Source organism: Carcharhinus amblyrhynchos, chromosome 12 (assembly GCF_965287045.1).
Source record: "Carcharhinus amblyrhynchos chromosome 12, sCarAmb.v2.hapA, whole genome shotgun sequence".
Lineage (NCBI taxonomy): Eukaryota > Metazoa > Chordata > Chondrichthyes > Carcharhiniformes > Carcharhinidae > Carcharhinus > Carcharhinus amblyrhynchos.
In genome coordinates, this window is record NC_137335.1 from 75,190,835 (window position 1) to 75,218,720 (window position 27,886).

Below are 27,886 nucleotides of genomic sequence, written 5' to 3' on the forward strand. Positions count from 1 at the left end.
TGCAATCCCTGTGCCCTTCTTGATCCCAAGCTCAGCTTCGCATTCCGAAACCACTCACTTTGACACCCTCGCCCATTTCTACCGTGCCCCAGTTCATCTGCTGCTGAGACCCTCCCCTAGTGTCTTTGCCACCTCCAGGCGATTCTGGTGCTTTTCCTGGGCAGACTTCCTTCACCCAGAAAGTTCTATTCATCCTAAGATCTACTTTATTTAATACGCCAGTTTTCCCTCATGCATCACCACCGTGCTCGCTTTGGCTCCACCAACCCGACTTGTGTTTAAAACCACTCACAGCCTCGCCCTATGACTTCATCTTTAATGTACATACAACCTCCAGCCCTCTGGTGCCCAACTCTAGCCCCTTCTTACATTATTGATGCTGCTATCTTGAATTCTCTTCCTCACCTTTCCCTCCACGGTCTCTTTTCTACACGCCATTGACTAGTCCCCATCATCACAACATCTCCTTTGTCTCCATGTCAGTTGTATCCTAATTACGTCCCTAATCAGGCAGTCTGGAGATGTTTTTCGTCATAGAAAATACTATTTAAGTACAGGTTGTTGTTATTATGATGGAGAGCCTGGGCTAAAGTCATGTCTTGCAATGTTAGTAATAAACTGTTAGCGTGCTCAAGTGAAATCCACAGGTTGGAGGTCTTTAAAAAACAGACAGGAATTTTAAGTGAAACCATGAACACATTTGTTAGTAATATCACATCACACGATTTCCACCCTTTTTGTATTCACAGAACATTAAGCCTGTTAAACCCAAAGAAACTGACATTCCCTCTCCACTCACTCACTTGCTCGCTCATCAATGAATCACTCTAACAATCACTCACACATTCACTCAATCACACACTCACTCACTCACCACTCTTAACAATCACTCAATCACCACTCACGCACATACTTGCTCACACTCACTCATTCACTCACTCACTTATTCACTAATCACACACTCACTTACTCACTCATTCACTCACTCACAAATCACACACTCATGCACTCACACACACTCACTCACCAATCACATACTGATGCACTCACTCCCTCACACACACTCACATACCCACGTATATACACACATGCACTCACATGCAGTCAGACACACGATAACACGCGTAGGCCCTGATTTTACCGGCATGCCTGCTCCGAAATTGGGGCAGGCGAGGCTCACAGACGGCAGTTTCCATTGGCTTCAGGCACGCTCTTGTGAGCCTTGTATGGGCGTGCCAGTAAAATTCTGGCCATACACTCACACACACACTCAGAAACACATATATACATCACATGTACATAAACATACACATACTGACCACTAAACACACAGTCACACACACTCACAGGCTCAAATACACATGCACACACACTCACTCACATACTCAAATACACACACATGCTCAAATACACATGCGTGCACACACATGCATATGCACTCACTCACTCAGACACACAGTCACAGAAACACACACACACAATTCTCCATCCTATCCAACAGACTGAAGAGGATTACATGTGCCATCTTTCATTAATCATGTGATTTTATCAATTTTCCTTTACATTTCACTAATCATTTAATGAAATCTGAAAGCTATAACACCGCCATCCAGGGCTCAGTTGGTAGGAAAGAGGAGGAGAGGACAGTAGGAAAAATCCATGGAACTAACTTACTGAGTTTGTGTCAGTGAGGAACCTTTCCCCTCAATTCTTTTCTCCACACCACCTGCTTTATAGAATGGTTATAGCACAGAAGGAGGACATTCAGTCTGTCATGTCTGTGCTAGCTCTCTACAAGTGTGATTCGCCTACTCCTTATCCGCTGTGGTCCTTCTAATTTCTTCTCCATGGATGATTATCCAATTCTGTTTTGAAAGCTGAAAGATTGAATCTGCCTCCACCTTACTCTCAGGCTGTGCATCCTGGGTCCTAATGGCTCACAATGGGGAGAAAGGTCTTTCTACATGTCGCTATTGCTTCTTTCACCCCTTAACTGAAATTGGTGTCTTTGATTTCTGGGCCATTCCGCCAGTGAGGATGGTTTGGCCATATCTACTCTCTCCACACCCCCCGTGATTTTGGACACTATTTGGGGGGAGGAAGAGAGCTCAGAAGATAAATGCTCGAGTAGCTGGTGGACCCTGATAAGGCACTGGGTCTTCTGGCCGTTCTCAGCACAACTCCATTGTGGAGTTAATGTCCAGAAGTTGCAGTTTGCAGTGACAACACGCAGCTGCTTCCACTGTCTGAACTGCTTAATGTTTCCCCGCTCTGCTCACCTCGTAACATACTCGGCCTGCTCAATGCTGACAACTCTGTTTTGTCTCTCGTAGTCTACAACGTGGACTGCAGTACCGTGGACTGCCCTGCCATTCAGCAAGTGGTCTGCCCACCCGACAGCTACGAGACCCCGACCCGCTTGACTGCTGACGGCTGCTGCACTCTCCCGACACGGTGAGTCTTCCCACTGCGGCTGGTACCGGGGTGGTAGTGAGAAGGTTTTTCATCAACTCCAGGATGTATAAGGTCAAACCCAGGCTGTTCAGTCGCTCCATCCATTGAGATTTCGTTTATGTAGTTACTCTAAAAGAAATGATGATTTTGTAGAACGGGAATGGATAGGCTACGCTGGCATCGAATCAGTAATATAAACACAGCATATCCAGAAAGGATAGACTTGAGATATTTATAATCGTGCAAGTCTTTGATAGGGTAGACAAAGAGAAAATGTTTCCAAATGGAATGACACGCTGGCACAGTGGTTAGCACTGCTGCCTCAGAGCATCGGGGTCCTGGGTTCAATTCTGGCCTCAGCTCCATGTCTGCGTGGAGTCTGCACGTTCTCTCTATGTCTGCATGGGTTTCCTCTGGGATCTCCGGTGGGATCTCCCCACGGTCCAAAAATGTGCGGATTAGGCAGATTGGCCATGCTAAATTGTCCCTTGGTGTCAGGGGGATTAGCAGAGTAAATGCATGGGATTACGGGGATAGGGTCTGGCTGGGATCTTAGTGCAGGTCTGATGGGCCAAATGGCCTCTTTCTGCATTGTAGGCATTTGCGTGGGAGACCAGAGCTATGAGCCATATCAAATGATAGTTATTGATAAATCCGACAAGAACTTTCAGGAAAACATTTTGACACAGAGAATGATTCGAATGTAGAATGCCTTACCACCAGGAGTGGTTCAGACAGCTAACAGGGGTGAGTTTAAAGGGAAGTTAGATAAACAACATGAGCTAGAAAGGGAGAGAAGCGTCTGCTGCTAGGGTTAGCTGAGGACAGGTGGGAGGAAATCCATGTGGAGCACAAACTAAGATAAAGGCAAAATTATGCAAATGCTGGAATCTGAAACAGAAAATGCTGGGGAAACTTAGCAGGTCTGACAGCATCTGTGGAGCGAGAATAGAGTTCTGATGAAGGGTCACCCAGACTCGAAACATTGGCTCTATTCTCTCTCCACAGATGCAGCCAGACCTGCTGAGTTTCTCCAGCACATTCTGTCTTTGTACCACTTGGGCTGACTAGTTTCTGTTCTGTTGGTCCAATCGAACTCAATGGATATGCTAATCTCAGCCAGGGTGATTACAATGGAATCACAATTAGCCTCAGTAGCCCTAGCCAGGCAGCCAGTGTCCCGAATTCTGATTCTGGCAGGGAATGTGGGCATTAGGTAAAAGCAGGATTGAGATCAGCTGTGATGCCTTCTATGTTGGAATAGCCAACTGGCTCTTATTGCCGGTGAGGCCCAGGGCTAATGGATCAATACAATATTGAGAATCGGAGCTTTCCAAGAATGAAAAGCACTGATTTCAGGGAAGGAAGAAATTAGAAATGAAATCTCAGTAACATCATTTCATTTTGCCTCTTTTTTTTCTGACTAGTGCCTTTCTAGTTCACCAAGATAAGAGATATTAAGACTATTTAATGGGGCATTTCTGTATTCCAGGCACCCAGTCTCGGCAGTGAACACCCCTGGGTCAGGTACAGCTTACCATTGCCCGCTACCAATCTCACTAGGCTTAACCACCTACTTCACATGTGGGATAATTTCCCAACCGCCCATTCTCTGGTTGTGACCACCAATTAGTATGAGATTGAGAGCAGTCCTGAGCTTTGGTTACAGGTCCTTCAGCAGCTGTGATGTGGAGATGCCGGCGGCTTTAGCAGCTGGGCTGAGATGGCCTGTATCACCTTCACATTAAATAGCCAAGAAAGAGAGAGAGAGACAGCGAGGAGGTTTCCGTCTCCATTCATTCTGTGTTGGATCGAACCCGGGTGGCACAAATGTATCGCCAATGCCTATCGCACTGGTCCTGTGCCATTAGCCTGTTGGGAAGAATATAACGAGGGTGGATGTTGCCACTTACTGCCAAGAATCACAAGAGCCTTGGTCAGTGCTACAGGGCTGTTCCCAAACGTGTCTCTGTGGCTCCTTCTCCCAGCATCTCAATTTAGCTTGTGGCACGTAAATATTGGAGAGGGTGCCAAGTGAGCAGGTGCAGCTTTTAACCTGAATTCCATCCCTCAAGCTCTTAACAAAAGACACACACAAGCTCTTAACAAAAGACACACACACACACACACACACACACACACACACACACACACACACACACACACACACACACACACACACACACACACACACACCAGAAAAATCAGACCCGTTGGATAGTAATGCAGTGTGAGGCCAGGGTCACCTGCTCAGGAAGGGAAATGGGTCTCAGTCCCCTGGACGGACACGGCAAAGCTCGTGATTTCGCCCTCATCTTGGACTGCCCGCCTGTCTCACTGAGTGCCCACCATCAAAGCGCTCACATGTTGTGTCTTGTTTGGGTTCCAGGTGCGAGTGTTTGCTGGGAATCTGTCGAGTCCCTAAGTGCGAGGCGGGCACCGTGCCACGAATAATTTCCCCCGGGGATGGCATGCCTGGAAAATGCTGCGATCTGTTCGAGTGTATCAACGGTACGTACAGATGGAGTAAAGCTGTAAACCCCGAGCTGTAAATGTTTACAGAGAAATGATTTCTTTGAAGGTGGCGGGGGATGTGAGGGAGATTAACAAGCTGGAATGAGAAATCTGTCCTGCACAAGATTGTGGGGGAGGTTTCAGAGATGGGCTGTATCGATAGTACTTTAGACCAATTTTAAAAAAAAGAAGTCTAAACAATGCCCATATTTAAATGTTTAACAGTGCCTCAGTGACTTTTACAGCATTAGGTTAAAAACCTGCAATCCAGTTTTAAAGCTGTGTTTTATTACTTCTTTCGCGCTCTTGTGCGTAACTTGATTACAGTTTTTATGAATATTTGAAAAGCACAGTGATATAAAAAAGCCCATTATTAACATATATTTTTGTATTTAAAAAATTGTGTATATTCTCTGAAGTTGTGAATCCTGCTTTTCTCTCCTCCTACGCCCAAGTTTCCCCAGGTCATGTATCCCCTCCCCCAGCGAGAGGGTTGCCTTTGGTTTTGACGGTGGGGGACATTGACATGGTGGCATTTATTGCCTACCCCATACTGCGCCCGAGAAGGTGCAGGTGACCCTCCCGCTTGAAGCTGCCACACTGGTGCTCCCGCTCATGGCGTCAGGCAGGAAATTGCAAGGCGTTGATCCAACAATGAAGGCAGTGGGAAATAAAATGGCAGAGACTCTGGCTCTGGCTCTGGTGACTGGGGCGTTGATGACATTACAACGTCACTGTCACTCTCACCCGTCCCAGTGTTAGAGGTTGCTGGGCTGGGGGTTGGGGGGGGGGTGGGGTAAAGTCAAAGTAAGTTCACAGTCCTCGGCCACCCACTGCCTCAGAGGTGGTCAAGGCAGACGTTCCTGAAACATTTGCCTCCGTTTTGTGTGTGAGAGGCTTTTCACCCCTATGAAGGGCCTGTTCTGCGCTGTAATGTTCTATGTTCTATGATGGTGCGAGAATTTGTCAGAATGGTAGGTTTTGATTTGATTTGATTTGTTATTGTCACATGTACTGAGATACAATGAAATGCATTGTTCCTTGCGCGCTATACAGACAAAGCATAACATTCATAGGGCAGAATTTCACCAGTATGTCCGCCTGAGTTTCGTACGATCCCACCTGAAGGCAACAGAGAATGCCATTCCCCAAGCCTCACCCACCCCTGGAATCGGGGCGGGGGGGGGGGCATGCTGGTAAAATTCCAGCCATAGCGTACGTAGGGGAGGAGGAAAGGAGAGGGTGCAGAATGTAGTGTTACAGCCATAGCTAGGTTGTAGAGAAAGATCAGCTCAATGCAAGGTAAGTCCATTCAAAAGTCTGATAGCCCATCTTTCATGCCTTCAATGTGTCAGGTCATTGGACTGCTGAGGGGTTTGCAAAGGTTTGAAGAACTTAAACCTTTGTCCTTGTTATATTTATGTTGTTGGTGTTGCTGTTGAAATTCCCGCATCTTCAACGTCCCATAAACCCTCCTGAATTGATCTTTTTTGTAATTTTTTTCATGGGATGTGAGCATCACTGACAAGGACAACATTTGTTACCCATCCCTATCATTTTCTAGAAAGGTGACGGTGAGCCATCTTCTTAAACCGCTACAGTTTAAAAAGCATTTGGATAAGTACGCGGGCAGAAAGGATTACAGGGATATGGGCCAAACACGAGCAACTGGGACTAGCTGGGAGGGCACCATGGTGGGCATGGACCGGTTGGGCTGAAGGGCTTGTTTCCACGCTGTATTGCTGTATGACTGTATAATCCCTGTGGCGCTGGTACACCCGCAGTGCTGTTAGGATTGGAGGCTTTATTCACTCAAAGCCTCTGTCAGCGTTATGTTGGGCTTCCCTGTTGATCACCCCGTGGGAGACTGTGTGTGAGAAAACTCAAGAAGTCAACTCGCCCGCTCTGTCACTCGGCACCTTGGCCACATCGATACCCTCTGCAGACCCCTGCCTTCCAACTGAATTCCTCACTGCTTGTCTAACCAGCGTGTTGTGTGTTTCAAAGAGCATCCAAACTCCAGGGGCTGTTGGGGCTGAGTGATAAGATTGATACTGAGCTATTTCTGGAGGGCGAAGGAAAATGCTAACCCAAACGGAAAGAATGTGCTTTGCAAAAGTATGAAGGCCGCCTCCGACCATAACATTTATTACTGCTGTGGTATTCATAAACAGTCAACATAGCAACGCTGTGCATCTGCAGGATCCGACTACTTAAATATAGCACGATGTTTCGACTTTGATGGAAACTAAATACAGAGAATGCTGTGCTCCATCTTACTAAAACACTTGGCCCAGTAACAACAGTGCCTCAGAGAGAAGAGGAGTCTGTTTGACAACAACACTATTAATTTATTGAGTCAACATTGGAAGAAGGTGTCACTGAAATACCGCAATGTCGAAGCCCTCCCACCTCCACCCCTTCCCCCTCTTACCACCAACGTTGTTGTCGTGGGAACTTGCCCTTGTGGCTGTCAGGAATTAAGTGGGCAGGAAAGAAAGGAGAGTGGAATCTGCTTAGCCCTGATCTTATCGAATGGGGAAGCAGGCTGGAGGGGCCAAACGGCCTACTCCTCCTAGTTTTTGCGTTTTTTTGTGGCTTACATATAAGCTGCCATCTTTTCCACATTGCAACAGTGATGACAGCGCGTTGGCTGTTTTGGGACATCCTGAGGTTTTGAAAGGCTCTTTATCAGTACAAAGATTTTCCTTCTCTGTTAAGGCCAGTTGCATTGTCCGAAATGCTGCCACAGCTGAGATCACAGGGCTCAGACCAGGGGCGGGATTTTCCACCCCCTCCTGCTGTGGGGTATGTCCGGTCCTGGTGATAGCCAAAGGGCTTTTGACTGGACCACCGAAACCCTAATCCCAGCGTTGACAAAGAAGCCCCGGCGTAGTGTTCAACCTGGAGATATTCTGACCTGTAAAGTGAAGTCCACCGAGAGAAACCCCAGGTTTTAATGAAAACAGAAAACATGTGAGAAGCTCAGCCAATCTGGCAGCGTCCATGGAGAAAGAAAGAGATTAAGGCGTCTGGGAAAAAGGAGGATCAGGATATTGAATTTGATGGTCAACCATGATCAAAATGAATGGTAGAGCAGGCTCGAAGGGCCGAATGGTCTACTCCTGCTTCTAGTTTCTATGATTCTAAACAGAGTTAACATTCCACGTCAGTGACCTTTAATCGGAACCCAGATCATTAATGTTTCCCAGCTCTCTGTGATCTACCAGAAAGCTGGTCCGAGCAACAGACCTTGTGACCCAATGGGCGGCGTCCTTGCCTCTGCACCAGAAGCTTCAGGTTCAAGTCCAACTCTAGAACTTGCTGACCACGGAAAGAACACTCATAACACAGTTCAACGGGCTGATAATCAGCTCGGGAATCCTTCCACCACTCCCCCAAACTATTCCCCAACGGGAAAAAAATGTGTGTGCGTGTGAAGATACGCTGAAGAACTGCAGCAGATCGGGTTCAATGACATTTCAATGTGTTTGGCCAGCTTGATATTCAAGGCAATTCAATTTCTCCTTTGTTCAAATATTCTATCTGAATTTCATCCACTGAAAATCATAGTGTTATTCAAGCAAAGAGGGATCTTGGTTAATGACAGCTGTTCCATAATGTCCTCAAACCTGAATCTCAATCTGTCGAGGATTAGTTGTAAGCAGCAATATCTTCACAGCATTATTGGAAATCTGGTTACACTATTTTATTTGTCAGTTGGTTTTTCAGTAATTTATTAATGCAGCAACAAGGACTGAGTTATGAGAAAGGGCTGAAGAAACTTGGGTTCTTCAGCTTTCAACAGGGGTAATTCAGACCCCAGACAGAATCATAGAATAGAACTGCACAGAAAAAGGACATTTGGCCCATCAAGTCTGAACCAGCTCTTTCGGAAAGCAGTCCAGTAAGTACCACTCACCAACCTTTTCCCCATATCTCTGCACATCTTTATCCTTGACGTATTTACCCAGTACCCTTCTGGCAACTTATATTGCCAGCAGATAGCACTGCTGCCTCACAGCGCCAGGGGCCTGGGTTCAATTTCCATCTTGAGTCACTGTCTGTGCAGAGTTTGCACATCCTCCCCATGTCTGCGTGGGTTTCCTCCCACAGTACAGAGATGTGCGGGTTAGATGGATTGGCCATGCTGAATGGCCCTTTCATGTCAGGGGGACTAGGTAGGGTAAATGCATGGGGTTATGGGGATAGGGCTTGGATGGGATTGTGGTTGGTGCAGATTCGATGGGTCGAATGGCCTCCTTCTGCACTTTAAGGATTCTATGAATCCACATGCACAACTCTTATTAGACTGTGCATTTGGACATTTATATAAAGGTACATAAAATGGTATCCAGTATCAAGAAGATATATCCATAAGTGTGTTTTGTACCATTGCACAAGGGAATCAAGTGACATCCAACTGATGTCACTTGATTCCCAAACAAACAAAGATGGATTAACATAGGGGAGGAAATTTCATGAGGCAAAATATTTGGGACCATTTGAGGAACAGATAGATGCTTTGGTGGGGTGACGATAGATTTCACTACCAAAATAACTAAGATCTGACCTAAGGAGTCTTCCCTGATTTGCATCTCCCACGTAAATAGATTCCTTGCTGAGATAAGGGCTCCAATCTTTCCACCCAGAGACCCAAGAGCATTGTAAGGGGCACTCAGCTTCAACCACCTTTTGATTATCCAAGGGGACAATGTACTCGGAGCAGGGCAGCCACTTGCTGCCTTGTCTCGGTATCGGACATAACGTGGGAGTTCAGAGATACAGAAGCAAGGGGAGATGAGAGAGGAGGCCGTCACAGCGTTATAGCTAGCAAGAGACTGTGTGGTTGATACTGGCAGCCCAACATCATGCATACTTACCCAACATACTTCATTTATCTTTAATACAATATCAGACAGAGTGGTACTTACTGGACTGCTTTGCAGAAGAGCTATTTCAAACTTGATGGACCATATGTCCTTTTTCTGCACTGTACCATTCTATGATTCTGAGTCACCTCCATCCCAGGCTGAGGAATCCAAGTTTCTTCAGGCCTTTCTCATAACCCAGTCCTCGTGGCTGCATTAATAAATTACTGAACCACATGGTGTGAAGATACTGGTGCTTACAAGTTGTCAACGGGTTGAGATTTAGTTTTGGAGCATTCCTCAGTTGATATTGTTGAAAGTAATCCCTTGGCTTGTATCATCTGAACAGACCAGTGAAATCCAAGGGAAGATGGGCAGGGTGGGGAGCAATGCTACAGAATGCGCTACAGAAGTAGCTTAGTCATTCCAGGGTTAATGGTGGTTGTTCTAGGCAGGAGTCGAGATTGGTGCATTCACAGTCCCAGTGCAAGCCATTATCTCAACTCACAGGATTCGCTGCAATTGATCTTCTTGTGATTGGGTCTATATCAGAAAGGGGGAAAATCGCCTACCTGCCTGTTGAAGTTAACAGCTCCGGTCAGAGTCTCCCCTGTTTGCACTGGTGCTGCAGAAATAGCCAGAGCCCACAGAAAACATACCTGTTAATCATCAAAACTAGAAGCAGGAGAAGGCTCCATAAAGGTACACAATGCCCTACAAGGCTCCACCATTCAGCCCATATCTGCTTTTCTGAAAAATTGTCTCTAATTACCCTCGAGGAGGCAATGGTGAGTTGCCTTCTTGACAACTGAGTGAGCCTTTCAGGGGCGACCACATTTGCTGTGGATCTAGAGTCACACCTGGGCCAGAACAACAGATTTACTCCCTGACCAGCAAAGTACATGAGCCAGATGGGTACTTATGACAATCTGGTTGTTACACACTCAGTTATACAGATACTAGCATTTTATCCCAGATTTATTTAATCAACTGAATTTAAAACCTTCCCCCAGCTCCCGTGGTGGGCTTTGAACCCATAACTGCATTTCATCAATCCTAGCCGACTGGATTACTAGCCCAGTAACATAACCACTGTGCTACCGCTCCCAATCTATTCGATTTGTGCAGCGGTATGTACACCTGTTCAAAACTGAACTGATTAAAGAAAAAGTCTTGTGGATAGAATGTGTTTCATTGCAAACTGTAGGCAAATATAGATACAAGCACATTGCTACAAACCAAAATATAAACTGGCAGTTGTTAATGGTCACAGCTCACGTCAGCTTTCTTCACTTAGCTTTCACTTATTTTAAGGCAGAGGCGTGCATTGAAATGACCCAATATGCTTGCCTGGAACAAAACACTAGATGAGCACTTAAACCACCAAGGAATTGCAGGCTGTGACCCCAGAGCTGGTAAATGGATTCGTATAGCTTGGTGTTTGATGGTCAGCATCGATAAGATGGGCTGAATGGCCCATTTCTATGTTTAAAGTTTGTTTATTAATGTCACATGTAGGCTTACTGCAATGAAGTTACTGTGAAAATCTCCCTAGTTGCCACACTCCGGCACCTGTTCGGGTACACTGTGGGAGAACTTAGCATGGTCAAAACACATCTTCCAGACTGGATTATCAAATTTAATACCCTGATCACACCTCCCCCCTCCTCCATATCTCTTGATCCCTTTAGCCCCAAGAGCTATGTCTAATTTCTTCTTGAAATCACACAACATTTTGGCCTCAACTACTTTCAGTGGTAGTGAATTCCACAGATCCATCACTCTCTGGGTGAACAAATTTCTCCTCACCTCAGTCCTAAAAGGTTTACCCATTACCCTCAAACTATGACCCCTAGTTCTGGATTCCCCCACCATCGGGAATATTCTTTCTGAATCTACCCTGTCTAATCCTGTTAGAAATTTATATGTTTGTATGAGATCCCCTCTCGCTCTTCTAAACTCCAACGAATATAATCTTATAGAATCATACATCATGGGGCGCCACAGAATCACATTGGTTAGCACTGCTATCTCATCGTGCCAGGTTCGATTCCGGCCGCAGCTGACTGTCTGTACAGAGTTTGCACGTTCTCCCCGTGTCTCCATCGGTTTCCTCCCGGTACTCCGGTTTTCTCCCACAATCCAAAGATGTGCGGGTTACATGGTTTGGCCGTGCTAAATTGCCCCTTAATGTCAGGGGGATTAGCAGGGTAAAAATGTGGAATCACAGAGATAGGGACTGGGTGGGATTACTGTTATAGAATCATAGAACCCTACAGTGCAGAAAGAGGCCCTTCGGCCCATCGAGCCTGCACCGAACACAATCCCACCCAGGCCCTACCCCCATATCCCTACATATTATACCCACTAATCCCTCTCACCTACACATCAGGACACTAAGGGGCAATTTCTTAGCATGTTGGTGCAGGTTCAATGGGCCAAATGTCCTCCTCCTGCACTGTAGGGATTCTATGATACTCAAGTATATGCTCACATATATCCGTGCATGCAGCAGTGCAGTCTCGGCACATACACACTCATTGACAGGAATTAAATCACTCAGTGGGTCGTGTGGCCTATCGAGTAATTTTTACGTGCATGCCTGACCCACTGGGAGCGAATGTTGAAAACACATTGCTCAGTTCTGGTCAGAAAATCACGTGGACCGGCCACACAAATTGCCTGCTCCACCATTTACAAGGCACCTTGCATGGAGCATGGAATTGAAAACTATGCCTCCTTTCATCTCAGCAATTAAAAGACCTTTCTAAAAAAAAAAAAATTCCTTTCATATAGCACCCAGGCACATCTCTCAGAAACGCCCACAACGCTTGTGTGCCATCCGCTCGCTAGCACGCATTGTAGTTTATCAGAGTGTCAGGTGGAGGTGCGAGAGGGTTGGGTAGGGGTGAGGGATGGAGGAGAGACATTAGAGGGTTAGGCAAGTCCTGAGGCAGGAGTTGGGCATGGGGGTTAGAGAGAGATAGAAGTGAGACACTACAAAGTTAGGCAATTTCTAGGGCAAGAGTGGGAGGGTTAGGAAGTCATGTCGGAGGTTGTAAGCTTATCTACGCTCCAGCCTCTTTTGTCACTGCTGAGGAATTCACAGCACAGACAAACAGAGGCAGCATGCAGGAGTAGGCAGACAAGACCTCGAGATGACAGACGTTCCCAGATTCTTGTGGTTTACCAACCTGAACTCATTTCCACATCAGGGCTGGGCTCTGCAATTGCGAGGGTGTACGAGTGTTATTGGCAAGAGTCCGTACTGCCCTTCCAGTCAACATCGTAGCCCCAGCTTCTGTTAGGAAGTACTTGCAGACATCTGGAGGCCACACATTGAAGCAATCTGGCTCCAAGCCAATAAGTAAAACCTTTTTTTTGCTAGAACTTTCCTTTTTCTCTTTTTTTTTCAAAAACAAAAATAAATTGGCTTCAAGTTTGCACATACTTTTAATGCTTCCCAAATGTTTGTGGGATGACTACTTAAAACTGGCTTCATGATTGTCCCCAGAAGAGAGAAGTGAGTTCTTGGTGCTCTTGCATGTCGGGATGTTTTACCTCAGTCTCAAAGGACTAATTTTCATTATCAAAATCTTACTCATGCTTCTGTACGGATTCAACTTGTCCCAGACTGTGGCAGTCTTGAATCAGATAGGAACTTGTAAAATTGCAACTTTGCTTCCATTATTTAGAAGTGGATATTGTTCCACATGTTTACCACATTGTGCAGCACCAGTTTTAGTACCTTCATTATTTTCCCCTCTTCACTCACCCACATTAAACCATTCACACACTCTTCCCTCATATCCAATAACTAAGGTCTCCCTTCAGGAGTGGCAAAGTGTCCAGTCTCGATACTGCAGCCATCAGGAGTGTGGCACAGGCTTGGTGGACCAGCTGATCTTTTCCTGAGTTTTACAGAGTCATTATAGTCTGGTTTCTCCAAGGCCACCATTGATGGGTTTAATGCCAGGTAGTTTGGAGGGGGGTGAGGGGAGAAATCCCCACCCTATCCCCACAATCCCGCACATTTACCACAGCCAATCCATCTAACCAGCACCGACTGTGGGAGGAAATCATGTCGGAGGTTGTAAGCTTATCTACGCTCCAGCCTCTTTTGTCACTGCTGAAGAATTCACAATACAAACAGAGGCAGCACGCAGGAGTAGGTAGACAGGACCTCGAGATGACCGACGTTCCCAGATTCTTGTGGTTTACCAACCTGAACTCATTTCCACATCAGGGCTGGGCACCCGGAGGAAACCCACACAGACACGGGGAGAATGTGCAAACTCCTTACAGTCACCCAAGGCTGGATTGGAACCCCGGTCCCTGGCACTGTGAGGGGGCAGTGCTAACCACTTCTACTCTTTGTTTTCACCCTAGGAGTCCGCCATTGACTCCACCGACCCTTTCCCTTCATACCTCCACCCTGCCCCCCCTTTCCCCTCCCCCACCCCCACCAGCTCTCTGCGTCAGGAAACAGACTGGACACTGTTGGGGCTGATTCTTGGCTCAGAGTCAGACAGCCTTTTCTCTTACACCTTAACAAATCAGAAAAGGTGTTCAAAGAAAACAAGAAGAAAAACACACAATTGACTTTCGGATTTCAATTTGCAACCGGCCCAATTTCTGTACAAGCAATACCGTTTCTGAACAGCCTGTCGAAAAACTGATGGAAGACGCCTGCTTTCAAAACTAAACTCTTTACTGAACAATTCTTCTATTACATAAGGCATTAATTGCCATTGACTTTGTGACATTTTCTCGATTAATTTCCGCAACAGCAAAGGCTCATTCACAGTCTGTATCCATCCCCCATTCCCCCCTCCCCTCCAATATTCACCGTCTACCCTTTGGCAGGGTTTGGAGAGTATTACCCCTGCTGCTTTACAGTGCCAGGGACCCGCGTTCAATTCCAACCTTGGGTGACTCTTATTCCTCGGCTTGCCATTCCATCTCCTATCCTTTGGGAAGTGTCTCTACCCGCTGTGCCTTCCGCACAGGCTGACTATTGAGCTGCTCACTGAGCAGGGAGTCACAACTACCTGTGGGGGATGGGGATGGGGTGGGGGAAGTGGTGCATTTGTGGTGGTCAAGGCCAGGATTAGCACCGTTGCCTCACAGCACCAGTGACCCGGGTTCGACTCCCGGCTTGGGTCAGTGCGGAGTCTGCACATTCTCCCCATGTCTGCGTGGGTTTCCTCCGGGTGCTCCGGTTTCCTCCCACAGTTCAGATGATGTGCTGGTTAGGTACATTGGCCGTGCTAAATTCTCCCTCAGTGTACCCGAACAGGAGACTGGAGACTGGGGGATCTTCACAGTAACCTCATTGTAGTGTTAATGTAAGCCTACTTGTGACATTAATAAATAAACTTTATTTTGTTCCAAGAGAAGGACTTGCATTGATAATTCTGCGACTCGTATGAAGGAAAACCATTTTTTCCCATGTAGAGAGAGAAAATCATTTATTGCGTGGCAGCAGGTTTGGACTGCTGACATTTCCCATCTCTGCTCCATGTGGAACATGTCATGATTTATAGCCTATTTCTCAATTTTCTTTAGCCTTGCTTCCTTATCTTGTGTCCATGCGCAGCGGAGTTTCCCGTTCCAATTCCACAGCTATCCAGGACATGGTGATTTGTTTCAATAACACACTGTTGACTGTAAAAGAACACGAGTGGTCTGCATTATTGATGCAAACGGCTTCCAGTTCAGTTCTCAGAGGAAAGCTAAGGTACAGGTTCGGCACAAATACCCAGCGAGAGGGAGTGGGGGGGGTGGGGAGAGAGAGCAGAGACTGGTCTGTTTACTCTAGAAGGCAATGCATTCCTAACCCGTCAGCGCACACTACTCAGGGGTCACCACGGGTCAGCTTTTTGTTTGCGAGCGACGCGCAGGCTTTCAGAACTCCCGGTGTCAACAGTCAGGAAGAGATACTCACGGGTGTGGAATTTTCAGGAAATAGCAAGCAAAACAAAACCAGAGCTGCTTCCATCCAGCAGTCGCAGAGCCAGCTCCCTCTACCCAGGAGCGCGGAGCCGTGCATTAGACGCTGGCTCTACAACGCTGGGGAACGCGTGAGCCCAAACATTGCAAATCAACACCAGAGACATAAATGGATAGGCAGCCTAAAACTGGCGTGCGTAAACTCATCAGATGGTGCTGAGGGTGCAGGCAACGTGTAAAAACAGCAAGGGTGAAATTAGTAAATCTGTCTTGTAGCAGGGCAACGGTTAATTTAATGGGGTGACCAATAGTCAGAGAACAGCTGATTCATAAAATAAAAGAATACCTCCGCGTAACCAGAATAGTATGGTGAAGGAGCAGTGCTCCAAAAGCTCGTGATTCCAAATAAACCTGTTGGACTTTTAACCCAGTGTTGTGAGCCTTCTTACAGAATGTTATGAAGCATTAAAAGAACATCTCCGCGTAACCCGAATATTATGATGAAGGAGCAGTGCTCCGAAAGCTCGTGATTCCAAATAAACCCGTTGGGCTTTAACTTGGTGTTGCGAGGCTTCTTACGGAATATTATGAAGGATTAAAGGGGACGGTGATTAATAACTGCAAAAAATACACCTCGGTAATTGAATCCAAAGAGTAAAAGAGTTGTAATGTGGAGTAATGATTAGTGGGGTCTTATGTTAAGATAAAGGGATGATCCCTTACTGAAGGTACAGTATGGATAGGTGTGTCAGGAATCTCTGGAGCATTGTTCTGTGCACAAATTAGAAGTATTAATAGGAATTGTTTGAAGATGAGCATGGATTAGTGAAATGTGTATCGTTCTGAGCACTGCATCTTGGAAAGGATATGTTGACCTGGCCAGATTCGCCGGAATATAGCCATAGCTCCAAGGATTGGATTGTGTGAGAGTACACAGGTCAGTCTGGTATTCCCTGCAACCAAGAGGTTTCACACTGATTTGATTGACAGTTTGAGGATTTTTTTTACAAATCAATAGGTGAGAGAGGGACTTTATTCCACTTTGGAAAACTTAAAATCAGAGCCTGCCTACTTAGGAGAGAGTTAGGAGATGATTCCCCACACAAGGGGTTGCAGAACTGTGGAAATCTCTCCCATAAAAAAAAGTTGATGCTAGCTTAATTATCATAGAGTCCCAACAGTGTAGAGGGAGGCCGTTCAGCCCATCGAGCCTGTACAAATACCAATCCCACTCAGGCCCTATCCCCGTAACCTCATGTATCTACATTGCTAATTCCCCTGACACTAAGGGGCAATTTAGCGTGGCCTGTGCACCTAACCTGCACATCTTTGGACTGCGGGAGGAAACCGGAACACCAGGGTGAAACCCACACGGACACGGGGAAAATGTGCAAACTCATACAGTCACCCAAGGCTGGAATTGGATCCAGGTCCCTGGCACTGTGAGGCAGCAGTGCTAACCACTGTGCCACCGTGTCACCCCTATTTATTGGTGTTAAATCTGAGGACAAGGATACTAAGAGGATATATAACAAAGGCCGGTTGATAAAATTAAGATATAAATCACCAATGATCTCACTGAACTGCGGCGGAACAGACTGAAGAGAAGTGTTAGGCAACCTAGGCTAGTGAGTGGGCTGCATGACAGGTCCTCCTTCATCTCAATGGGCCACAAGATTGAAATCGGGCTTGTTCACTGACCATGACCCCCATGAATAAGATTAAATACATTTAATACAAGCTGGGAGCAGGCTTGAGGGGCCAGATGGTCTACTCCTGCTCCTAGTTCTTACGTTCTATTTCATGATGATTAATAGAACTGTCATCACTTCAGACGGTAAAAGCAAAATAAGTATTTACACTTTGGAAGCAGAGGGAGCACACGGCTCTCACAGTTAATGTTGCGTGCAATCAGCACACACCTCACTTCACTTGTCCTGCGTATCACTTCAGTCAAACCTGTAGGAAAAAATCTACGCAGACAGCAATCGGCAGAATGTGGCAACAGGTCAGCACAATGTCTCGTGGACCGCACTGAGAACCCAGAGGGGCTGCATGTGGCCCTCGGACTTCAGGCTGTCCACCGCTGTTCAAGGAGCTTAATTCCCTGTCCGTACGATCCTATTCCCAACATGGGCTTCACAAAATCTGCTTGAAGTGTTACTTTGAGAAATATTCATGCGTCCACCCAACTTCTGAAGCCAGTTCTGGCTCTGCACCCTCTCTCTTGTGAGCAATCATAGAGTCGTAGAGGTTTACAGCATGGAAACGGGCCCTTCGGCCCAACTTGTCCATGCCGTTCTTCTTTTTTAACCACTAAGCTAGTTCTAATTACCTGTGTTTGGACCATATCCCTCCAAACTTGTCTTATCCATGTAACCATCTAAATGCTTTTTAAAAGATAAAATTGTACCCCCTCTACTGCTACCTCTGGCAGCTTGTTCCAGACACTCACCACCCTCGATGTGAAAAAATTGCTCCGGTGGACTCTTCTGTATCTTTCCCCTCTCACCTTAAACCTATGCCCTCTAGTTTTAGACTCCCTGACCTATGGGCTGATCTATGCCCCTCATTATTTTATAGACCTCGATAAGATCACCCCTATGTCTGCTTCAGGGAAAAAAGTCCTGGTCTATCCAGCCCCTCTTTATAACTCAAACCATCAGGACCCAGTAGCATCCTAGTAAATCTTTTCTGCACTCTTTCTAGTTTAATAATATCCTTTCTATAACATACAGCGATGGAACTCTCCACCACCAACCCACATCGCTGCACCCTGTAATCGGCGCCACAGCCTTTAGCGTCTTTAGATCTCCCCTTTGACTGTCACCAAATCCTACTATGGTACTTGCAGGGAGGCAATGGCCTCTTGGTATTATCGCTAGACTAATTAATCCAGAACCTCAGCTAATATTCTGGGGACCCAGGTTCGAATCCCACCACAGCAGGTAGTGGGATTTGAATTCAGTAAAAAAAAAGTCTGGAATTAAGAACCTACTGATAACCAGGAAACCATTGTCGATTGTCGGAAAAACCCAACTGGTTCACTAATGTCCTTTAGGAAAGGAAATCTGCCATCTTTAACTGGCTCCGGAGGCTTTACCTTGGCCTCCAGAGCCACAGCAATGTGGTTGACTCTCAGCTGCCCGTGGGCAATAAAGGCTGGCCAGCCAGCGATGCCCATGAATGAATGAATAAAAAAAAAGTCATTGTTCCCCACTTCAAGAATCACCTTATTGACATGTTCAGCCTAATGTCTCGATGCTTCCACGGGGCTGCTTTCAATTCTTACCCCACAACCCTGCCCCCCTCACCCCCACCACCTCCTGTACAGCCCACTCACCCCACAGCCCCAGCCCCCCTCACCCCCATAATCTTCCGTCCAGCCCCCCTCACCCCCACAACCTTCCATCCAGCCCACTCACCCCACAACCTTCCGTCCAGCCCACTCACCCCCACAACCTTCCATCCAGCCCACTCACCCCACAACCTTCCGTCCAGCCCACTCACCCCCACAACCTTCCATCCAGCCCACTCACCCCACAACCCTGCTCCCCTCACCCCCACAACCTTCCATCCAGCCCACTCACCCCCACAACCCTGCTCCCCTCACCCCCACAACCTTCCATCCAGCCCACTCACCCCCACAACCTTCCGTCCAGCCCACTCACCCCCACAACCTTCTGTCCAGCCCACTCACTCCACAGCCCTGTTCCCCTGCCCGCCCTCCCCCCACCCCGCCACCTCCCCGACTCACACAACCTTCCATCCACCCCAGCTTGCAAAGTACTCAAGAGTCTGCAGCGGATTTGAGGTGCTGGCACTGCGCTCCAAAGAGCAGGAAAGATTAAAGGGGTGGGATTTGAAAGAGGTGCTCAAAATAATGACGGGCTGTGATGGAACAGGTCGGGAGAAAATGTCTCCACTGACAGGAGGCTGAGTAATCAGACATCACCGACTGAAAATAATTGGCAAAAAAAAACCAGAGGGGCGGTGAGCAGAAATACAGCAAGTGGTGAGCTGAGATGCACGGTTGGAAAGGATAGTGGAAGCAAGTTCAGTCGTGACCTGTCAAACAGAAATTGGATAGATATTTGAAAAGAGAGGGGAAAAAAATAAACTTGCAAGGCCACAGGGGAGTGGAAATAATTGGATAGTTCTTTCAGAGGGTGAGTACAGGACAGGTGGGCTGAATGGCCTAATTTTGTAGCTTTTTGGTTTTATGTAAGTAGTCATTGCCAACGCTTATTTTTTTTTTGTTTCATACTTTAAGTTTATTTATTAGTGTCACAAGCAGGCTTACATTAACACTGCAATGAAGTTACTGTGAAACTCCCCTAGTCGCCGCACTCTGGTGCCTGTTGGGCTACACTGAGGGAGAATTTAGCATGGCCAATGCACCCAACCAGCACATCTTTTGGACTGTGGGAGGAAACCGGTGCACCCGGAGGAAACCCACGCAGACACGGAGAGGATTTGCAAACTCCACACAGATAGTGACCCAAACTGGGTCCCTGGCGCTGTGAGTGCTAACCACCCTGCCACCCGTACTAAACTGAAGAATATCTACCAAGATTCCACGCAGCACATTGTTGCAGGGGAGGGGGGGGGGGGGGGCACAGAATGATGGGACGATATGTTTGGTCTCTCTTATCCCACACTCTACCCTTCCATTCTGCTGCTTTGCCCACCTCAGCTGGAGTGAGATTACCAGCTGAGGTCAGGTGCCTCCTCAAAGGGTAGAGTCACCCCCATTAAGAGTCTCTGTGCAGCTGGTTGAAGATGCCTCTAGCTGAGGCTGGGGTGCAAGTTGATTTAGCCATTCTGCTGTAGGGGCTGTGAGGTTGGTGGGAAATCGGCAGGGTGGGAAGGAATAGCAGGAGTGAGGTTCATTCTCTTCAGTAAGAGAAACCTCACAATCCTCTCCCCTTTCTGCCTTGTAGCCTGCTCCCTCTCCCCCGCCTCACTTCCCTGTGTCTCCGATGACCTCCCGATTTGGGAGCACTGGAGCGTGACAGTGGCGGAGCCGCCGAGGGGACGGATGGATGGCAGCGTTTCGTTTTCTTTCCTGACCCAGGCGACCCAGGTCAAGCCTGAGGAAGTTCGTCCTCTGGCAGCCCCTCCCCGAAGTGCACGGGGACGGGAGTTCGGGCTGGGGTTTCTCAGACGGGAGCTCCTATCAGTTCTATCGGCGGAGGGCAAAGACAGTGTCATCAGGCAGACTGTGTTCGTGTCAACATGTTCATACCAACCCTTCCCTCAGAGAGAGAGGGCCTTCTCTAGATACTCAGTGTGTGTTGGGGGGGGGGGGCAAGGGGGGTAGTTCAGCTTCAAAGCCTGGCTAAGTACATCACAGGGCAAGACTGAAAGCTAAATTTCCACCGCGGTTTCTTCTGTTCATACTCACCTTTCGACACGTGACCCTTGGAGCCAGCCGGACGTGTGCATCTGCTTCTGAGTGAAAGTTGCCACTAATGCCCCCCCCCGCGAAACAAGAATAGATAGCGGAGTGCTGGCCGTGTCCCAGCACGTTCCAGCTCCTCAATTTAGAAGACAGCAGTCCATGTTGCCATGTCAGAAGTGTTGCCGGGTGAGGGTACAGCACAGTTTGTCTTGGTGCGTGCTGAGGGCAGACTCTTCATCGTGGTTAATTCTACAAGAACATGCTTCCCGAAAGGACATGTATGGCCAGTAGAGTTAGCAGATGTGCACTCCCTTCCTGTCACTTGTTATAAGTCCTCGGAGGCAGAAGTCCCTTCACCAAAATCCTTTTATTTACAAATCTGACAACAGCGTACAGGGTGTTTTCAGTTAGCAGCCTACACTAGGAGTCCCAGAGGAACTGACACGCCTGGCTAAGTTGAATCAAACTTGATTGGCCCATCAATTTGGCCGTTATTTAGTGATAACTTTTAGTGTTCATATTCTAACAGACCCTCCTCAGTTGCCTGATTAAAGTCGTTACACGTGTCATTTTTTTTAAAACAACAATCACTTCATTTTTTTTTGCTCTCTTTTTTGTCCATCACCACCCAGAGGCTAAACCAGTGATGGGGCATTTGTTAGATCCACCTGTTGCGATTGCCCATTGCCTACCTCGGGATTATGACTTTGTCACTTAGTTTCCTGCTTCTCGCAACCGTATTCAAACGTAAGAAAGTTTTGCATTTATACAGCGCCTCTCACAACCCCAGGACTGTCCATGAAGCCCTTTTGAAATGCAGTGACCGTCTTAATGTAGGAAGCACGGCAGCCAATTTGAACACAGCAAGCTCCCACTAACAGCGATGTGACAATGACCAATTAATTGGCGTTTTGTGACGACGGCTGAAGAATAAATACTGGCCTGGACACTGGGGAGAGGTCCCCTGCTCTTTATCAGAATACTGCCCTGGACAGCCCACCTGACAGTATAGCACCTCCTTGGTACTGCATTGGAGTGTTCGCCTTGGGTGGAATATTCCACCCAGGCCCCCCCCCGCCTTTGATCTGTCCTATTGCCGTAACCCAGCACGTTTACCACAGCCAACCCACCTAACCTGCACATCTTTGGAGTGTGGGGAGGGGAGGAACCGGAGCACCCGGAGGAAACCCACGTAGACACGGGGAGAACGTGCAGACTCCGCACAGACGGTCACCCAAGCCGGGAATTGAACCTGGGTTCCTGTTGCTGGGAGGCAGCAGTGTTAACCACCATACCACCCAATCCTGGTATGGTATTTGCCCTCTGCCCAGTGGCAGGCCTGAGGTTCATTCCCACCCCAAGCTGCTTCTGTCAGGTGGTTTCTAATCATCTTCCACACTAGGGCTGGAGGCAAGGAGGCAAATCCCAAACCTATCTCCACTGGATCGGGAATTGAGACCACACTATTGGCATTACTCAGAACCATACCCTAACTACCCAGCCAATGGGGCTAACCAGTCGTTGTAGTGCTCCCATTGCCTTTGGAAGCAAACATTCTTGGATGTTAGTTGAGGACCAGGTCTGTGATGCTTCATATGGCTGAATAGCACAAGGTGATCAGAGTTTTCCCTTCCCTCCTCCAATTTTGTCATTTTCTTACAGTCAGCTGAGGACTTGAGGTTGTTTTCGTTAGAAAGAAGAAGGTTGAGAGGTGACCGAATTGAGGCATACAAGATGATCAGAGGGTTAGATCGGGTGGATAGTGAGAGCCTTTCTCCTCGGATGGTGATGGCTAACACGAGGGGACATAGCTTTAAATTAAGGGGTGGTAATTATAGGACGGATGTCAGAGGTAGGTTCTTTACTGAGAGGGTAGTCAGGGCGTGGAATGCCCTGCCTGCAGCAGTTGTGGACTCGCCAACTATAAGGGCGTTCAAATGGTCAGTGGGTAGGCGTATGGATAACATTGGAATAGTTTCAGTTAGAGGGTCATTAGAGGGTCGACCATGTTCCACTGGTCGGCGCAACATCGAGGGCCGAAGGGCCTGTACTGCGCTGTAATGTTCTATGTATTCTTTCCTCAAGGCCAGGGTTTCTTTGCTCTCTTCATCATTCATGAGTTACTGCTTGTTGTGCAGCTTACCCCCAAAGTCAGTGATCTTGAGGCACGCACGTACGGAAATGCTTCGAAGCTCTCTGCCTTTGAGCACCACCATTCTGAATAACTGCATAACACTGTAGGTGCTTTGGATCCATGTGTTTATTCAGCAGAAAGTCCTCTTCAATTGTAGGCAGTAAAATCAATCAAAACTTACTTCAACAGATAAACCAAAGAAAAAGGCTTAATAAAGAAACTTCATTACTCCAATATTTGAGGCCTCACCCTGGGCCATTCCAAGCTCCCCACAATTCCCAACAGATTCCGACTTATACTGAATCAGCTGGTCAGCTGACCACCACATCATTCTGTCATTGGCTACACAGTCTACTGGGTCAGCTGACCCTTACAGCTTGTTACCATAGGTCAACCTATAAGAAATACAATGTTGTAATTGGTTACAGTTTAACACCATGCTCCCAGATCCAGCTGCAAACATTGATAACACAATCGCTGTCCCTCGGGTTAGCCTGTGTCAGTGAGATGTTACTGGCGTAGCCTCGGGTAAAGCAGCAGTTCCCGCAGAAAGTTGAAAGGACTTCAGTTGCAGCAATCGTTGAAATCTGAAGATGAGACAGACTGAATAATGGGTTTTTATTGGGGTGGGAGGACTGCCTCCTTGTTTGTTTTGTCTCTGTTCTAACACAGAGTCTTTGACAGTATTTCCAACAGGAATAATGATTGTTGGCTGAGTGCTGCAGTAGTTCACTGCCTAGGGACAAGAAATTTCACTCAAATTGAGATAAACCAAGCATAAATTACTGAATTACACTCCCTATTCCCCCAACTTTCTGCTGTCGTTGTCTTGATTTCTTTCTCGTGTTTCTCCCATGTTCTGCTACAAGTGTATATATCCATCCGTTTCTCTGAACAGCACGGTGGCACAGTGGTTAGCGTTGCTGCCTCTCAGCGCCCGAGTGCAATTCCACCCTCTAGTATCTGTCTGTGTGAAGCCTGCACATTCTCCCAGTGTCCGCGTGCATTTCCTCTGGGTGCTCCAGTTTCCTCCCACAGCCAGAAAGATGTGCTCGTTCAGTCATTCTAAATTCAACTCAGTGTACCTGAACAGGCACTGGAGTGTGGCGACTGGGGGATTTTCACAGGAACTTCGTTGCAGTGTTAATGTAAGATAACTTGTGACACTAATAAATAAACTCGTTGCCTCTGGAGAAAGCTAAGCACAAGCGGCTCTTTGACCCCCCCCCCCACCCCGGTCCAAATGTAAAGCTGGGAGATTGATGCACAAAGTGAGGCTTATCAGAAATGGAAATGGAGTTATTGTGGAATCCTACAGTGCAGAAGGAGACTATTCGGCCCATCGAGTCTGCACTGACAACAATCCCACACAGGCCCTATCCCTATAACCCCATGTATTTACCATGCTAATCTTGCTGACACCCAGGGGCAATATAGTATGGGCAATCCACCCAACCTGCACATCTTTTGGGCTGTGAGAGGAAAACGGAGCGCCCGGAGGAAACCCATGTGGACTCGGGGAGAATGTGCAAACTCTACACAGACAGTGGCCCGAGGCCAGAATTGAACCTGGGTCCCTGGTGCTATGAGGCAGCAGTGCTAACCACTGTGCGAGTGAAGTTAAATTGCAGCTACAAATTTATCTTCATCTGAACTCATCGTCGCTGACTTCAGGAGATATTGGGATTGAAGGACAAAGGGGTGGCTATTCTTCATCACCCAGCTTAGAGGAATATTGAGAGCTGATTCTGGAAGCTGACTGCTTGCATTTGTCAATGTGAAACATCTGCTCACCTTCACACTCTGCCCTAAAACCGGTGGGCAAGCTAAACATCAGGTTTCTGTTTTGTGGCTGGGAGGAGTTTATCTGGCTTTGGGTATTCCACAGGTGATGGAGAAATTCCACCTCAATTCTCAATTTAATTGACAAAGTAACGAACGGCTTAAATGATAATGATGCATCACCAGCTCCCCACCCCCATCCTTACCCTCACTCCCACCCTCACTGTCACCGCTCTGTAAATATCTGACACTGCCCACTCATGAGTCAGTGGGTACATGCATTGTGTGGCAGTGACAAAGTACGATACAGAATACGGATTTTCAGTGCTCAGTCCAGGGTTTGTGCTAAGCTAGCTGATTTCATTTCAGACAGTAAGAGTTACAATTGGTCTAAGAACTCTTCCCGGTCTAGGGAAACAAGGTGGCTAAATATTCAGCTAAAGCTTAGTAAGGAGTCTCACAACAGCAGGTTAGAGTCCAACAGGTTTATTTGGTATCACGAGCTTTCAGAGTGCTGCTCCGTCATCACTCACCTGATAATGTGGACTGCAGCAACTCACAAATGTTCCTTCAATAGCACCTTACGCACCCATGACCACTACTGTCTAGAAGGACAAGGGCTGTAGATACATGGAAACACTACCACCTGTAAGTTCATCACTCACCTGATGAAGGAGCAGCGCTCCGAAAGCTCGTACTACCAGACAAACCCGTTGGACTTTAACCTGTTGTTGTGAGACTTCTTACTGTGCCCGCCCCAGTCCAACGCCAGCATCTCCACATCTCAGTTAAAGCTTGTAATTGCTATCCACCAAGTATTCATTCTTGTGATGTGTTGCCCATCCCCAGTTGCCCCAGAGAAGGTGGCGGTGAGCTGCCCTCTTCACCCACTGTAGTCAGTGTGGGGTAGGTACGCTCACAGTGCTATTGGGAAGAAAATTCTCGATTTTGACCCATCAACAGGAATGGTAATTTAGCTCCAAATCTAGATGGTGAGTGGCTTGGCGGGGAACTTACAGGTGGTAGTGTTTCCACGCATCTTCAGCCCTTGTCCTTCTAGACAGTAGTGGTCATGGGTGTGTAAGGTGGTATTGAAGGAATATTTGTGAGTTGCTGGAGTCCACATTATCAATGGTACCCGCTGCTGCTGTTTGGCACCAGCAGGGGATGGAGTGAATGTTTAAGGTGTGGATGGGGTGCCAGTTAAGCAGGCTGCTATATCATGATGCTGTTGCACATTGGACAATTGATGCTAGGAAGCGCGGAGGGTTAAAACTAACGGAACTTTATTTCAACACTCCACTACACTTCTGGCAGTTTCCCGTGCTAGCAACCTGTGAATACTTGAATATATTAATACTCTGCACTTAGTGCAGCTACCAAGAATCAATATTCATACATAAAAGATGGTGTTGAGTTTCTCAACTGTTGTTGGAGCTGCACTCATCCAGACAAGTGGAGAGTATTCCATCACACTTCTGACTTGTGCCTTGGAAATGGTGAGCATGCATTAGGGAGTTGGGGAATGAATTATTCTCTGCAGAATCCCCAGCCTGTGAGCTGCTCTTGTATTTATATGATGTGTCCAGTTGAGTCAATGGCAACATTGCAGATTTTGATGGTCAGAGATACAGTGATGGTAATGCCATTTAAGGTCAAGGGGAGATGATTGGGTTCTCTGTTATTGGAGATGTTTGTTGCTTGGTACCTGTGTGACGTGAACATCACATGCCACCTATCAGCCCAAGTTTGAATGTTGTCCAGGTCTTACCTCATGTGGGCACAGCCTGCTTCAGCGTCTGAGGAGTCGCGAATGGTGCTGAACATTGTGCAATCGTCAATGAACATCCACAGTTATGACTTTATGTTGGAGGAAAGATCATTGATGAAGCAACTGAAGATAGTTGGGTGTTGGATGCTAGCCTGAGGAACTCCTGCAGTGATGAACTGGGACTGAGATAGCTAGCCTCCAAAAACCACAACCATCTTCCTTTGCCCGAGGTGTGACTCCAACCAGTGGAAAGTTTTCCCCTGATTCCATCTACACATGGGGCTTTAGCCAAGGTGAGGACAATTAATTGGCTCAACTGTGCCAACTGAATAGAGCCTCCTACCTGCACCGTCATTCAGGCTTAGAATTTTCTGAGCATCAATAGTTAATTGTAGGAAAATCTAGGGTGGTTCTTTAAAGGTGGGCAGTTGTGGATGAAGGATGAGACAGAGACAGAGAGGGAGAGAGAGCAGGAAACTTATCAAGAAAAGAAAGGAAAGAAAAGAATGTAACACGACTACAACCAATAGCAGGGGTTAGCAACTGGATATAAGTTGAGCCACAACCACGGATAGGATTACAAAACATTTACAGCAGGGAAATAGGCCATTCAGCCCATCATGTTCTTACCTGTGCTCCATGCGAGCTTTCTCCCTTCATCAACATATCTGTCTATTATTTCCTCCCTCATTTGTTTATCCAGCTTGCCCTGAAATCCATCTCTGATGTTACTAACGGGAACTTTTTTTTGATGTTGTGCCCTTGCAGAGACAAAGCCCACCTGCATCTTCAACGGCATGGAATATTACGACGGGAATATGTTCCGGATGGATGCGTGCCGCTTCTGCAGGTGTCAAGGGGGTGTCTCCATTTGTTTCTCAGCGCAGTGCGGTGAGCTGCACTGTGACAGGTACTACGTGCCGGAAGGAGAGTGCTGCCCAGTGTGTGAAGGTAAGCCTTTCTGCTTTGACATCCTACTCTGCACGAAGGGAAACCGAGAGGGG

At 47.2% G+C, this 27,886-nt stretch overlaps 1 protein-coding gene across 1 annotated transcript in view; it reads left to right on the forward strand.

The window, feature by feature from the left end:
• Positions 1–27,886, forward strand: part of crim1 (cysteine rich transmembrane BMP regulator 1 (chordin-like)) — a 207,191-nt gene that overhangs the window by 105,367 nt on the left and 73,938 nt on the right. The window contains exons 4-6 of the mRNA XM_080200734.1: positions 2,334–2,454; positions 4,844–4,965; positions 27,651–27,833. Coding sequence (XP_080056860.1) covers positions 2,334–2,454; positions 4,844–4,965; positions 27,651–27,833 — 426 coding nt within the window. The remainder of the gene's footprint in view (positions 1–2,333; positions 2,455–4,843; positions 4,966–27,650; positions 27,834–27,886) is intronic.